Source organism: Seriola aureovittata, chromosome 10 (assembly GCF_021018895.1).
Source record: "Seriola aureovittata isolate HTS-2021-v1 ecotype China chromosome 10, ASM2101889v1, whole genome shotgun sequence".
NCBI lineage: Eukaryota > Metazoa > Chordata > Actinopteri > Carangiformes > Carangidae > Seriola > Seriola aureovittata.
Window position 1 is genome coordinate 6,770,994 of NC_079373.1, and position 13,809 is coordinate 6,784,802.

Consider the following 13,809-nt stretch of genomic DNA (forward strand, 5'->3'; position numbering starts at 1 on the left):
CCATCTGTCTGCATGTTAGCAACCTTATCCAAGACACTAAACCCCTAATTTGCCTCCAGTTTTATCTGAGACATTGTAAAGTGCTCTCTAAATTACTTATAGTTTCCTGTGAAGTACCTATGTAATCTGGCACTTATTCAGGTCAGATGAAAATGTGCAATCTGTCTATAGGCAAGCTAATAATTCAGTATATATGAAAATTAAAATTTGTATTTATTTGGGTTTAAAAAGAGCAGATCTTTCGAGAGATAACTTTTTTAAACTACTAAACAGTTACCCTAGTGCAGACCAAACACTTTTTATGAAAGGAATATCAGACATTTATCATTCTCTTAGTGTCTGACACATGAATTAACCTGCTTCATTTAGTTTATAGCAGAATGTATCCAGTGAGGAGTAAAAGAAGCCTATTAGATTAAGTTGAGCAGTGAAGTCCAACTTCTTTTATTGCAGTTTCATCAATTCTTCATCTGATTTCCTTACAACCAACCCCCCGCATACACATAGAATCAATCAGAACAATCTTGCATAGCCCAGTAAACTGCAATAAACCCCAGAGAGAAAGTAGATCTCATTGTGTAGTGAATTTCTGCCGTTTACTGTTACATAAATATCGTAGTTCTCACTGTATTCTACTGTATTCATCAGTACAGTTAAAACTCTTTCTGGGCTCCCTGAAGCAGCTGGAGTGGATTTATACATCACCTCCAGAAGTATTAGAAAATACCGTTGCAACAAACACAAAGCAGTGCATAGAAAAAACTCTTTCAGCATAAAAAGCATAGTAAAGTACAGAGGAGTATAAGAGGAACCATTTCACTGTCAAAAAAAATATAATATCAAATTTTAAGAACTGACTGTTTAGGATATAATTTATGCCTGAGATCTTCCTCTGAAAATGTACCACAGCCTCTTCGGTGATGTTCTTTGGTGATTTTATGGTAAAAGGCACCATGCAAATGTAAATACAATGCAAAAATGTGCAAATAGTCTAAATGTGCTCAGTATCATCCCACAAATAAACATGTTTGACAGGGATGTTAAGATCTCGAAATCAAAGCTAACAACACATATTAAACAAAAACAATTTGCAAAGAGTATAAAAACTGGTACTAAAAAGACAAAATGCACCAATCAGTAACTAAGTGATTATTTTTGCAGTAACTTAAAATGATACAGGTTAGTGATAAGTTTATGATCCAGTAGCTGCCTATTTTACATGACTTTTAGAAAATGGTATGTGTGGAAGTTATTCTAAAATAAAAATAGGCTGGTCATATTTCTAAGATCTGACCAGTTTGAAGCCTTGGCCAGTGTCCAATATCGCTGGTGGAAACCAGTTGAGTTTGACTCTCTTCAGACATCGCAGGCAGACGCTGCACATCCACAGCAGGTTCAGATTACCGCACCACAGCGCCAGATAGACCACCGGGTAGGTCATCCGAGGAAAGTACATGCTCCAGTGGTTAGTAAGATCACTTCCTGTTGGCAGGTGCAGCGTGTAGTCACTCCAGTGTCTGGAGATGCCGTAGGCGGCAGAAACCGGCCTGCCCCTCTCCGACCACTGGATGCTGCTGTTTGAGTTGCAGTTGTACTCCACCCACTGAGAGGTGAAGTCTCCGAGCTGCGGGGGGTCCTGCAGCTCCACGTCTGTCACTCTGGCTAATGTCGCTCCCTGCACAGCCACGTACAGACCCTCCACCTTCCTGACCTCCTTCACCCACGGCAACGAGTCTTCGCAGTCGAGCACCAGAATGAGGCGTGAACAGAAGCTGCTGTTCTTCTCCCTCCACCACTCCAAGATGTGATCCAGGCGGAGAGTGTCTCCTCCTGATGATGAACACACAGAGCAGCACGTTACAAAACACACTGACAAAAAGTGCACGAGTAGAATAAGCTTGCTACTTCCACTGATGAAGATTATCTGATGCAATAAATAAACAACAAAAACATTTGTATTAAAATTACAACCAACAATAACAAATGGGTAAGGCTCAAAATGTGGCCACACAATAATCATGTAAGAGGGAAGAAATATGAAAAGAAATGCTTTAAGGTTGTAGATATTCCTTATCTGACTATTTTTGGTCTAGTTTTAAACAGCAGAAATGAGGAAATCTGTTTTCCACTTCCTGTTTAAGAATTGTTCCTCTTTTACCACAGCTATATTGAACTGTACTGTTTTTAACTTACCAATTGAAGGATATGTTAGTAGGGTTGTAGGAATCAGGATTTGTTTTTTGTACATCAATGAGTTATTTAAAGGGAATAATGTGTCCCAGACCTTCTCTCACCATATACAGTATGAGGATAAGGTCATCCTGACTATGGCGGCTGTAAACCTCACCTAAAGCATCGTTAGACTTGATTTAGTTTCAGTGCCCTCTGGTCTAAATGCTGTTTCAAACACCTTTAAGCTCAATAAATTCATTGGCAACACTACATCCTCACAACAGGGCTGCACATCTATGGCCAAAATAATAACGCTGATCGTTATGCTCAATATTGAAAATGTAATTATTTATCAGGAGTATTCATTAATAAGAGATAATGGAGCATTTTAAACTGACAGCAAACTGACTTTACTTTTAGGGCTAATTAAAAATAACTAGACTTTGCAATGATAATCATGCCACTACAGCATGCAACCAAATAAAAAGATTTTAACCTTACATAGAAAATACAGTTACATTAAACTCAGTTATTGACAAAAAAATTGACACTCCTCCCACCTGCCAGCGCCCACTCTCCAGTCCTGTGGGTGTGACCGCTGTAGAAGATCACGTAGGTGTCATGGCGAGGCCCGTCTGCTGTGCGGAGCTCCAAGAAGGATTTGATCTTAGCCTGCAGAGCCTCAAGAGTCACCCCGCTGGTGGAGTAGTCACAGCCGAAAGTTTCAATCAGGTGTTGGGCGAAGAAACGCTGAACATTGTTCAACATGCCTGTAGAGCGTCTGTTCAGCTCCTGCACCTGGTCTGGAGGCAGCAGCATGGGCTGACCGTCAGGGCTACAAGACAGACACAAATAAACTAGAGCAGTTGAAGTGAATGAATCATGTCTGTTTAGATCATCAGTCAAGCAGCGCAGGCCAGAGAATCCACATAGCTTTGGCTTACAACTCCTTAGTTATAAGTTTTCTGCCAGAGCTTATTGCATGCAGTATTTGCTTGCTAACAAAACTTATAGATCTTTTATGGCTGTTATTTAATTTGAATCATACTCTGTACAGGAACTATCCAGTCCAGCTTTGTCTTATTGATTTGTGGCAAGATGCACAACAATATCAGGAATAAAACACAAAAAACACAATGCACTAAATATCGATTTTAACCAGGGGGATATTCTGACATTAAGCTCTTACAACTGACAATTTTTTATTTGACTAATATCCTGGTTGGGTGACATGGCCTATCTAAATATGGCTGTAATTGTGTCCTACTCTGCCAATGGTTATGCATTACACAGTACCTGCAGTAGTTGGTGGGGATGACCACTGCGTAGCCCACACAGGTTCCTCCCAGGCTGTTCCCGAGTTCATGGAAAAGTCCATGGAACAGACACTCCAGAGGCAGGACGAGCAGAAACATGCTCACAAAGATGCTGCTGGAGGCCTGTGGAGCACATTTTTGAGTCAATGAAATACTGGTTTAGACAAGAATAAAACTTCTGTGAAAGATTGTATGACACAAATGTACTGTGTCGTCTAGCTGCCCATACCTGCCAACAAAGAGCAGCAACAGCAACAGTTGTCAACAGCGTGAAGAGCACCAGGCGTTCAGAGAGGAGGCAGAAGTGTCTCATCCCCTTTGAGGCCATGATCTTGTCCAGCCCGCTGATGCCCGACCCCTGGGATAAGCACAGCCTCTGGCAATCACTGAGCTTGGTATGAAAGCCCCACACAGTGATCACAAACACCAAGTGGCAGATGGACCAGAAGAGCACACACACCACAAATCCTGGGATCATGAAGTACCACTGGTACAGGTCTGTCAGCTTCCGAGAGGCCAGGATGATGAAAGTCACCTCCACCACAAGCAGAGGCAGGAGGGACAGCCGGCGCCAGAGGCCCCTCCACACCAGGAAAGGCTGCCAGCGTTCGGTCACAGAGAGACCACTGAAATAGACATCCAGCAGAGGGTCGCAGATGAGCTGGCTGAAGAAGCAGGCGAGGGCGAACGGGTTGGTGGTGATGTTCAGAGACTTGAAGAACAGCACCGCGGTGATGACGGCGAAGCAGACCAAGTTGGGAAGAGCCAGGACCGCCTTCATCCGGAGGGCAACCATCACCGTCGCCAGCGCCACCACCAGCACCATCACGCTCATTGTCTTCTGGATGAGCAGCGCCGTGCTGGCAGTGGCGAAGCCCGCCAGCTCCAGGCGCTCTGCCGAGGTGAGGAAGGCAGGACGGTATCTGGCGCATCCCAGCAGTCTCTCCAGCAGAGCCCACAGCGTCCTCAGAACCACACTGGCCAGCAGCATGTAGTTGGCCGCCTGCTCCTTCACGTCGCCCTCCAGGGCGGGGCTGTTGAGGAGGCAGAGTAGACCCAGCAGAAAGCCGAACCACAGGTGGAGGAGGCTGAGGCTGATCCTCTCCATACTGTAGTAGTACAGCACACTTGCTATCCCCAGGACAAACAGAGCCAACACGAAGATGACAAGAAGACTGGACTCCGCGGTCCTCTCCCACCGGGCATAGAGCCCCAGACACAGGGCGACCAGCAAGTTGAGACCGGACAGGTAGCCCAGCCACCGGACCGAAGACCACATGCTCACCTCTCCGTTGACCTCCTCCAGCCGGGTCATCGCTGCATGAAGGCAGTGACTGACACAGTAGCGTAGAAAACGACACATTTTGATATGAAAAACTACCTGTCCAAAGCCAGAAACAGGCACTTTGATGTGTTATGGTCGGTTAAGTGCCTGGTATAACATTTGAAATCCCGCGACACCGGCACCAAGTTGAGCTAACTTCGTTGAGTGGCTAGCTTAGCTACCTTTAGCTATCAGCGATGCATCTTTGCACCGGTAACCTTTAGCAACATAAACATTTACATCTTGAAGATGGTTGTTTCGCGTTCTGTTCACCTGGTGTCCGATACGAGTTTAAATCGTATAAGATGGAGCGCCCAGAAACTAGCTGTCAAAAGTGTGAAAGACATATCAGTTCTAAAAGTTTGTCACGTCAAAAGTTTTGAGTCAGATGACAGTCGCCATGACGCTGGCTCCGACTACGGCAAGTGCTAAGGGTCATAAGTGTTACGCCAACGTTGAAAAAGCAATCTGTATATTGGTTTTTCCATCTTATATTTTGTTAATTCACACTAAATTGGTTTGGCTTATACTTTCAATTACGGTTTCTTTAACCTAAACAACTTTAATTCAAGGTTCACCTATGAGCTGATTTTTTTCCAGAACTTTCAACGGCATCTCATGTGAACCTTGGATGGATGTTTTACTGAACCAGGCACATGCCGGCATCCCCTGGGCCAGAGTCTCTCTATGAAGTGGCTGTTGATATTTCTTGTTTGTCACCAAACTACAAGCAACTGCATTGTTTCTAGTCGTTTTGTGTGTCTTACAGTCTGAGGGTTCTAGGATTGGGGGTGGGGGCTTTTACCTGTCTTTTACCTGTTCTCATAATCCATTGGCGACGTCCGACCTTGAGTTAAGATAGTTTCTTAAGGGTCATGAACAAACTTTTACACTCAAAAATGTTTGGATTTCAAGGGGACCAGCTCGGTTTATTATTGATTTATTGATATTATTGATTATTTATTTCCAAATAACTATGCCCACAGGTCTCTAAAATCTACATGTTTCCAGAAAAAAGAATGCAGAGGACATGACCTCTGTGCCCAAAGGGCCTTAAAGGCTAGGTATAATACATGTTACCAGTATACTAGGCATAATGTACAATATTACTATATGTAATAAATTAATCCTGCCCCATGATACTGGCCCCTGCTTTATTCATGTTTTCATCCTGTACTGATGTTAAATATTTTCAGTGTATCAAAAAGCCCTGCTTGAGTGGGTCATTAATTTACCCAGTTTATATCCCGAGTCACAAATGCCCCTTCATAACTTCATAGGCAGTAAACAGAAGTATTTGAATATTCAAAAACAAAGGCAGAACACACACAAAAAAACTCACAGACACTTTACATTTACATTCATTTATAAAAGAGAAATACAACCATACTATAAGCACACATTGTTCTGCATTGTTGAAAATGTTGATAATGAAGATGAACCATCTCATGCAAATGGGCCAAAAGAAACACTGGAAGACAAATGCACCAATCAGTCACAAAACACGCTTCTTCAGAGTCTGAATATGTATGGTACTGGTTATTTTTTCTGTTAAAACAGAGGAGATATCAGCAGAGAGATGTGCATTACTGGAAAATGATATGGGAATGGCAACAACACACTGCATTACATCAACACTGGAAATGTTTCTTGTTAACTGGATAGTTTGTATGTACTGTCAGGCCTAAGAAGCTTGATATCTTTTGTTAAAAGCTATGATTTTCATTTCCTCCAAGGGCATGAAAGTCTGCTTGCAACATAAATATGAACAAAGAAGGCACCTTAAGACTTACTAATGTTATGGGCCCATCATATTGGTTGTAAAATTGTCATCATAGGAAAATAATTACTTTTTGTGACACCCTTTGAGATCAATGATAAAGTGCCACAGACCAAAAAAAAAACAAAAAACAATGTAGATTCAGTCCTTCATTCACACTGACAAATCCAACCACACCCACACACATTTGGCCTGCTCCAGGACAGGCAGGAACACACACTGACATTTCACCTGGTAGTGTCTTTAGCTAAAACCTCCCCCCGCAGGATATAGTATCCTCAGATCTGGTCTTGCTTGCTATTGCTAAAATCTACAGTATCTCACCTGTATGACAAAACGGTAAATTAGTGCAAATCTCTTCTGTCGAGGTGAATTTTCTGACTGTGAGGAGCTCAGATCTGGATATTTTTTGGAGGCGGAGTACCTAACTGTATTCTCACAAAGTTACAAAATTGTGTCAAAGGATATTGGTGCTGTTTAGTCCATCTGATATGGATCACTGACTTGCAGTGTTGTACTATTCCTCTGCTTGAGAATAAAAAAATGTACTGGAAATCTAACAGGAGATAATTTGTCATTAATATTTGTGAGGACAACGAGAGGAGAAAAAAAAGTGTAATACCTACTTTGAAACACTCGTACCTTGTTACACAATGAGTAAACACAGTTACAGTTTCACATTAGTAAACCTAGTAATACTCCTACCGTATGGTTCTGAAAATGTTTAAAATGCTACAAATACCACTTTCTTGTAAAAGATACACAAATCATTCAGAGGATGCCAAGTTAAAATGGCATTGCCACACTTTACACTGGACAACACCAATGTTTTGACTGTTGAGAATATATATTTCAAAACAATGAACTTCTTTTTTTTTTGTCTTGGAAAACTAAATGCACATCAAGAATTTTCAGAAAGTCTAGCTGCATGACTGTGACAGAAGCAAGCGTACCAAGTCCAGTCGTTTCCACCTCAGTCTCTCCAGTGCAATCAAACTCCTATCAGACTGCTCGGGTTGCTGTATTTGGCTTTTAAACTAAGCAGCCTGCCACACTAGCTTATTCAAACAGAGACTGAGTACAGAATGTAGACAAGCTGACTTTTGTTATTGAGAGCTGATTGGAAGATGGGATGGAAATCAAGGAGCGGGGAGTTAAGGGATCTTAAGGGAATTCACTTTCCAACTCTTAAAAAACCTAGCTATTTATCAAAATATATCCATCTTAGTGTGTGTGTGTATGTTCATAGGTGTGTGTGTGTATGTGTATGCACTCTCATAGGGAGTGTGGATATGAGAAAATAATCTGTAAACTTCTCTCTTTCACACTGTGCAAACTGCATTGTTTTGAGTTGAGGGAGGAAAAGGTGGAGAAGAATGCAGCAGGTTAGATTTGGCAGCGCAGCAGTTGAAGGGGAGGTGACAGTTACGGTGGGAGTGGGGGTGGGAGGGGGATAGCTGGTTTAGCCTAGCTCTGAAGCAGTATGGGGTCCTCTAGCTCATGGAAGCCAGGCACCGAGCTGCTCTGGCTCTCCCCAGAATCTGAATCGTAGGGCGTGTCAGGTAGCTCCGTGAAGCCCCAAGCCAGCTGGTCATCCTCAAAGTCGGAGCGCACCTGCACGGGCACGTCGGCACAGTCTTCCTCCTCGTTGGAGTGGAAGTCCTGAGGGATGTAGAGCATCTCGGGGTAGTTGCGTGACACCAGGTCGCTGGTGGTTGCTAGAGACACCTTACGGAAGGCGATGAGATGCATGTGGGAGTACTTGACGTATTTGTAGCGCTTGAAGCCCAGCGACTCCACCGCAACGCGCCAACTGCGCATCATGAGGGCGTGGCGGTTCTGGTGGGACGAGTCGGGCGTTATGATGAGCAGCAGGCCGTGCAACTCCAGCAGCTCGTGAGCCTTCTTGCAGCAGATCCAGCGCTGGTATGGTGAAGGGAAGTAGGAGAGGAGCAGCGAGAAGACCACCACGTGGAAAAGCTGAGCGGGCAGAGCGTCGATGGGGTTGTGGAGCTGGCGGAGGAAGGCCTCGACCGCATCACCTGCCAGCTGGAGGGGCTGCTGGAGCTGAAGGTTGAGGAAGTCACACTTGTACACACTCTTCAGGAGAAAAAAGGACAAAAAAAAAAAAAAGAAATCTGCATAAATCACAGTTCAAATGTGATCTTTTAAACCCACTATCAATGTCACTCCACTCATTTAGTTTCAGTACTTGCAGCTGCAGAATGTGAAGCGCTTTTTGTTCTGCTTTCTGCTGAATTTGTTCACATAGACCCTAACCGCAACATCAATACTCCTGCATGAGTCATTTCTGGTGTTGTTTTGCTCTGTAATGCCAGCACCAAGACACCAGACAGGAAAACCTCCTGCATTTTATTTCAGATATGTTGTCAACAAAAAAATGAACAGAATGAATACGCACTCATACCTCAACTGCAGGCACTATGTCAATACCAACTGTGAGGAATTCATCAAACTTCAAGAAAGGGTTGAAGCAGCTTCCCACATCAAGGAGACGCATTTTCCCCAGCTGGGAGATTGAACTGCAACACAAATGTGAAAGAAGTGTCAACTGTAGCAAAACTTGCCCACACATAACGTGCTTAACTATTTGTACATATTAAAAAGAAGAATCTTATTAGCAAACAGACACGTTTATGGTACATGCTCTACCAGGTGAGCCACGGGGGCGCCAGAGTGTTAAACAGAGATTAACACTGAATTGCAGTGATTTAAGAGGCATTTCAAACTTAAATGCCTGCTAAATAAAGACTTTTAATATAACTAATATACTTCTCTTTCTGCTCTGCCAAACATCGCCCCTACATAGGGATGAACTCAAACTTTATAAACTTATAGCATACTTTAAAAAGTATGCTTAAATATTCTGCACCTTTAGAATGTGAGTGAATATACACTGCAGACTGCATTGGCCACTAGGAGGCCTTTACAACTTTAACTGTAGCAAAGTCAACAAAACATGACAATTCATCTAATGTTGATAATTCAGGCCTCTCCAGATTTACTGGGTGAAATATGTTTAAGAATAACTTACATTTGTAGAAACTGAAACAAACAGAAAAAAAAAACTAGAAAAAGACATAGATATTCAGGCAAGTGTTTCTCCTGGGTGATGGGTGAGAGTTTAGTCACTCTCGTTCTTGCACTTTTTAAATGTGTTGCCAATCCATTCTAAATATTCATTCTTAGCTGTCCGAGGATGTAGTGTGTTCACCGTGGTAAAAATGAAGTATCCATAAAAACACTGAGCGTGCTGTCGAACCACAGTACTATTATTGTCCCACCAGGTCCAAAAAAACAAAAATCCTAAGCAGTAATTTTTTTGAAAACATTCACTTTCTTTTAGTGGAATTTAATTTGCAGTGAAATTTTAAAAAGTTGTAGTTAGATTGATTGATGTCAGACTATGCACATATTTGACCATTTTACGTTACTATAAAACAATAAAGTATGTTAATCTCTTGTATATTATCTGCAAGAACAGGATACTATAAAGATTGGTATATACTATATACTTTTATCTACATTTATGGTAGATAAATATGTTGTAAATATGTTATATAAAATATATAACTTACCTGGGGATGGTGCTGTACGGTTGGGCACTTACAGATGCTGCCGTCAGACCCATGCCAAGCATGGCACTCTTCTCATCCTTTTCTAACATTCTTTTCATCCCGCCATCCAAAAAATATTCCTGACAGACACTGTGGAAGTAGAATCACAAGATTACATAAACCTTCCTGTGACATGAGAGTGACTTGTCACATCCTATGGGTTTGGATGAGTCAGATTCACCCTCATGAGGTCTAAGGCCGCAGCTGAAAGACATTTGAAGACAGCTGTACCTGCGACACCATTCGATGCGTCCCTCTCCTTCGCAGTTTTTGGTCCAGTGGTTGTCTGCAAGATTCTTCATGGCGAGGGCGTACTCACTCAGGGTCTGCTCATCCTCACAGTGCTCGCGCCAGATCTTGTCAAAGTCGCCCACTAAGGGGAAAGAAAAAGTAAAATCAGGACAGAAGTAACAAACAAAGACTAATCAAAAAAATAAAATCAGAGCTCACAACAATGAATGCTTTCAAAGTTAGCTTGAGCTACTGGTATCATCCACTTTATGACGGGTCAAGTCCTACTTTTCTCCTCTTCTAGTCCTACATGTACAGCAAGTAGCAAAAATACACAACCTACTTGCCAACTTTGGTCACCCAACTTAGCACCAAAACATGATTGCACTCCTCTGGAAAAACCATTTACCGCTACACTGCCTGCATGTTCACTCGTCTCAGCCAGCACAGAAGTGGGTGTGTTTCTCTCTTTTAAAAAAAGGAGAAAAAAAAAAAAAAAAAACACCCTCAAACAGCCATTTCACAGTAATAATAATGTCCACAAAAATTCCCTTCAGCACATCTTCACAGCTTCTCAGAAGTTTACAGCCTGTAGCATAGGCAAACACACTGATAAGGGAGAAATCCCATGACCACAGGAAAAAACTGTTTTTATCAGATTTACAGAAATGAAAGGACAACAAGAGGAGGGGTGGTAAACAGTGTCGCTCTGAAAGCATGACTACTGAGTGTGATTCAATGCCAAGCCTCCCAGATCATGCTTTACTTATTAACCAATCATGAGGTCTGTTAGCAGGATGACCTCTCTCTGCCGTCTCCAAAAACAAACAGCTAGTCTCTTACTCTGAATATTTTCTGATTTAACATGGATTTCAATCATGGTTATTGTAGTGTTTTTCAGGGTGGACAATCAAGGCAGAACCTAAACAAACAACTGCAAAACCTGACCTTTTTGTGCATTGCTTACTACACAACTGATACTAGAGAATGTGGCCACTTTGAAGCAATTGCTTTAAAAGTTGTGCTCAGTAATTTCTTTCTGTTGTTTCCTTTGAGTTTTGAGAGCAGTGAAACCTTCAAATGTATGTTTCTAATTCAGAGGTAGTCAAATGAAACAACCCAGTCAGGCATTCAAGCAGGAGAAGAGCTACTTCATGATATTTGTGGCTTTTACACCTGCTTAGTCAAAAAAAAAATCCTGTAGCCTAAAAAACTGTTGTGCTGTTCTGCTGGAATTACAAGAGAAAGATAAACTAAAGCTAAGTTTTCCTTTCTGAAGATAAAGGTTTTGCACCTGCCGTGAATTTGCCTTTTCTTGTGTTGCCCTCCTACACAGTCTCGAGAAAAACTGTGCATTTCCTCAGAAAGAGAAAACGAGACAGAGCGTAGCGACAATAACAACACAAAGCCTCTGTGTGGGCAGGTATTGTAACAAGTTTTTAAAATCCAGGCCACTTCAGCATTTGTGGTTGGCACTTAAAAATACAAAACAGTCTTTAACTGCAAACTAATAGCTGGAATAAACCCCTCTGTCAGTGCTGTGAAGAGAAATGCCAGTTTCTTCTTCTAAGAAATGAAGACACTCAGATAGTATTTGTGAGTGCTGATGAGTTGTGAAAGGGTTTTTCCAAACTTCCCATTTTACATGCTCTTATCCAGACTGACTCATAATAGGAAACAAGACAAAGACGGCTCGCTCGGCCATGAGCAATCGATTTACCTTCTGTAAGCACCGTGCAAACTCTCACTAACATGGTGCCAGACTTCTTGCCATACAGTACCATGTATTGGAAAGGTAACAGCATGGAACAGCAGTAGACGGGGTTAGGTTATACACCGTCATAGCACAGAAAGGAGATTTTGCTCTATAATCTCTGTGGTCAAATGTGGCTATTGTGGGCAATTTTTGCAAATCAATGAGCAAGACTGTGTAGTACCTTGATTTGTCAGCTATTCAATTCACTGGACACAGACAACCAGTTATTTTGTCTGTGAAAGGTTTCTCAGATTTTCCACAATTTATACTACATTAAACTACCACCCCTAGCAGCAAACTAAAGCCTGCATCAGCATTTTATGTAAGAAATATTTACTTATTTTGGAGAAGTTGTCTGGCAGACTAATCCCAGTACTCAGAAACAAAGCTAATTTGGTTGTAAAAGTTGCACCAAATGTTTGCTCAGTCCACACAGTTATCATTTATTGGCAATAGAGAGGCAATTGAAATTCATTCATTGTCAACAGGCAGGCTGTGTTAATGTCTCTCATTAGTAAGCTATAAAGGCCTCAGTTGGCAGCACACTGGTTTTGGAAGAGAGATCATACATGTTTACAGCAGAGACACAAGATTACAAAAAGCAGCAGCATTTGCAGTGCATGTTATGTTAATGTTAAGTAGCTTTAAAGGCCTTGCTTGCTGAATGCAACCCTCGATGCTGTCGGCTGCAGTCTGCCTCCACAACAGACAGCCAGCTTCAAAACGCCACCGTCAGCTAGCAGGATTAGCAAGCAGAGTGAGTCATGTTTACTAGCATAACTATTATCGGAAACGATTTAATTTGGTATTTTTGAGCTCACGCTGAGTGTTAGCCACTCGGCTGCAGGGCCACAGACAAACAGAGGGGCCCACTGAGGCTGCTCACCCTCTCTGTATTTCCTGCGCAGTTTTCTGTGGACGTTTTTGACGACCCCTGACAACTTCTCCTGCTCCCTCTTGCACGGTGCTTCGTATGGGATCGGCATGTAGAACAGCTCCGGGTGGTTTTCTGTCTCCCCTGTCTCGACATTGTCTCTGGGGTCCATAGCACCGCACCGCCGATGCTGCCTCTGCCAGTTGCTTCCCCTTTTCCAAGCTGCAACCCGACCGGCGAACCGGCGCACCGGCCAACAACACGCAGGCTGATTGGTGGACTTTGACAGGCTCGCCACACAACTGACAGCCCGTCGTCCAATCACAGGCCTGGAAACGTACCTGAGCCTCGAGTGCGCATTGTGGAGCGTTTAGGTGCATCTTGTAAACCCCACAATTCCTAAAGTTATCTCAACACCTCATGACATGACGGAAAATTAGGTTGTTTCTGTTAAATGTTTTCTTTTTTTCATTAATAATATAAAAACAGTTGAACAGTTGTTTGAGCTGCTGGAAAATTCAACAGATCCTACTTATTTCTTTATTTTTCCGGATTTGGACCCCATCATTAAGCTATTTTTTCCTGAAATTAAATATTTATTTATTTATTTAAACAACTGTGCCACACCACACTGTAAATGGAGCTTAATGTCAATGTTTTTAAAGGCCTTTACAACTCAGCACATATGAACCATATAATTTATCTCGTCTACTTGCAA

General features: G+C 42.4%; 2 protein-coding genes across 2 annotated transcripts; both read right to left on the reverse strand.

Annotated features, from left to right (window-relative positions):
• Nucleotides 1-408: 408 nt before the first annotated feature.
• tmem168b (transmembrane protein 168b) lies at nt 409-6,028 on the reverse strand. Its single transcript, XM_056386780.1, has 4 exons — nt 3,718-6,028; nt 3,469-3,611; nt 2,733-3,007; nt 409-1,830 (listed from the first exon to the last, which is right to left on the reverse strand). Exons 1-4 carry the CDS (start codon nt 4,849-4,851, stop codon nt 1,283-1,285), a joined length of 2,100 nt encoding a protein of 699 aa, XP_056242755.1. The 5' UTR covers nt 4,852-6,028; the 3' UTR covers nt 409-1,282.
• Nucleotides 6,029-6,160: 132 nt separating this feature from the next.
• bmt2 (base methyltransferase of 25S rRNA 2 homolog) lies at nt 6,161-13,340 on the reverse strand. The gene is made up of 5 exons (XM_056386781.1): nt 13,104-13,340; nt 10,462-10,603; nt 10,192-10,320; nt 9,021-9,135; nt 6,161-8,692 (listed from the first exon to the last, which is right to left on the reverse strand). The coding sequence occupies exons 1-5, from the start codon at nt 13,261-13,263 to the stop codon at nt 8,060-8,062; spliced, it is 1,179 nt and encodes a 392-aa protein (XP_056242756.1). The 5' UTR covers nt 13,264-13,340; the 3' UTR covers nt 6,161-8,059.
• Nucleotides 13,341-13,809: the final 469 nt, after the last annotated feature.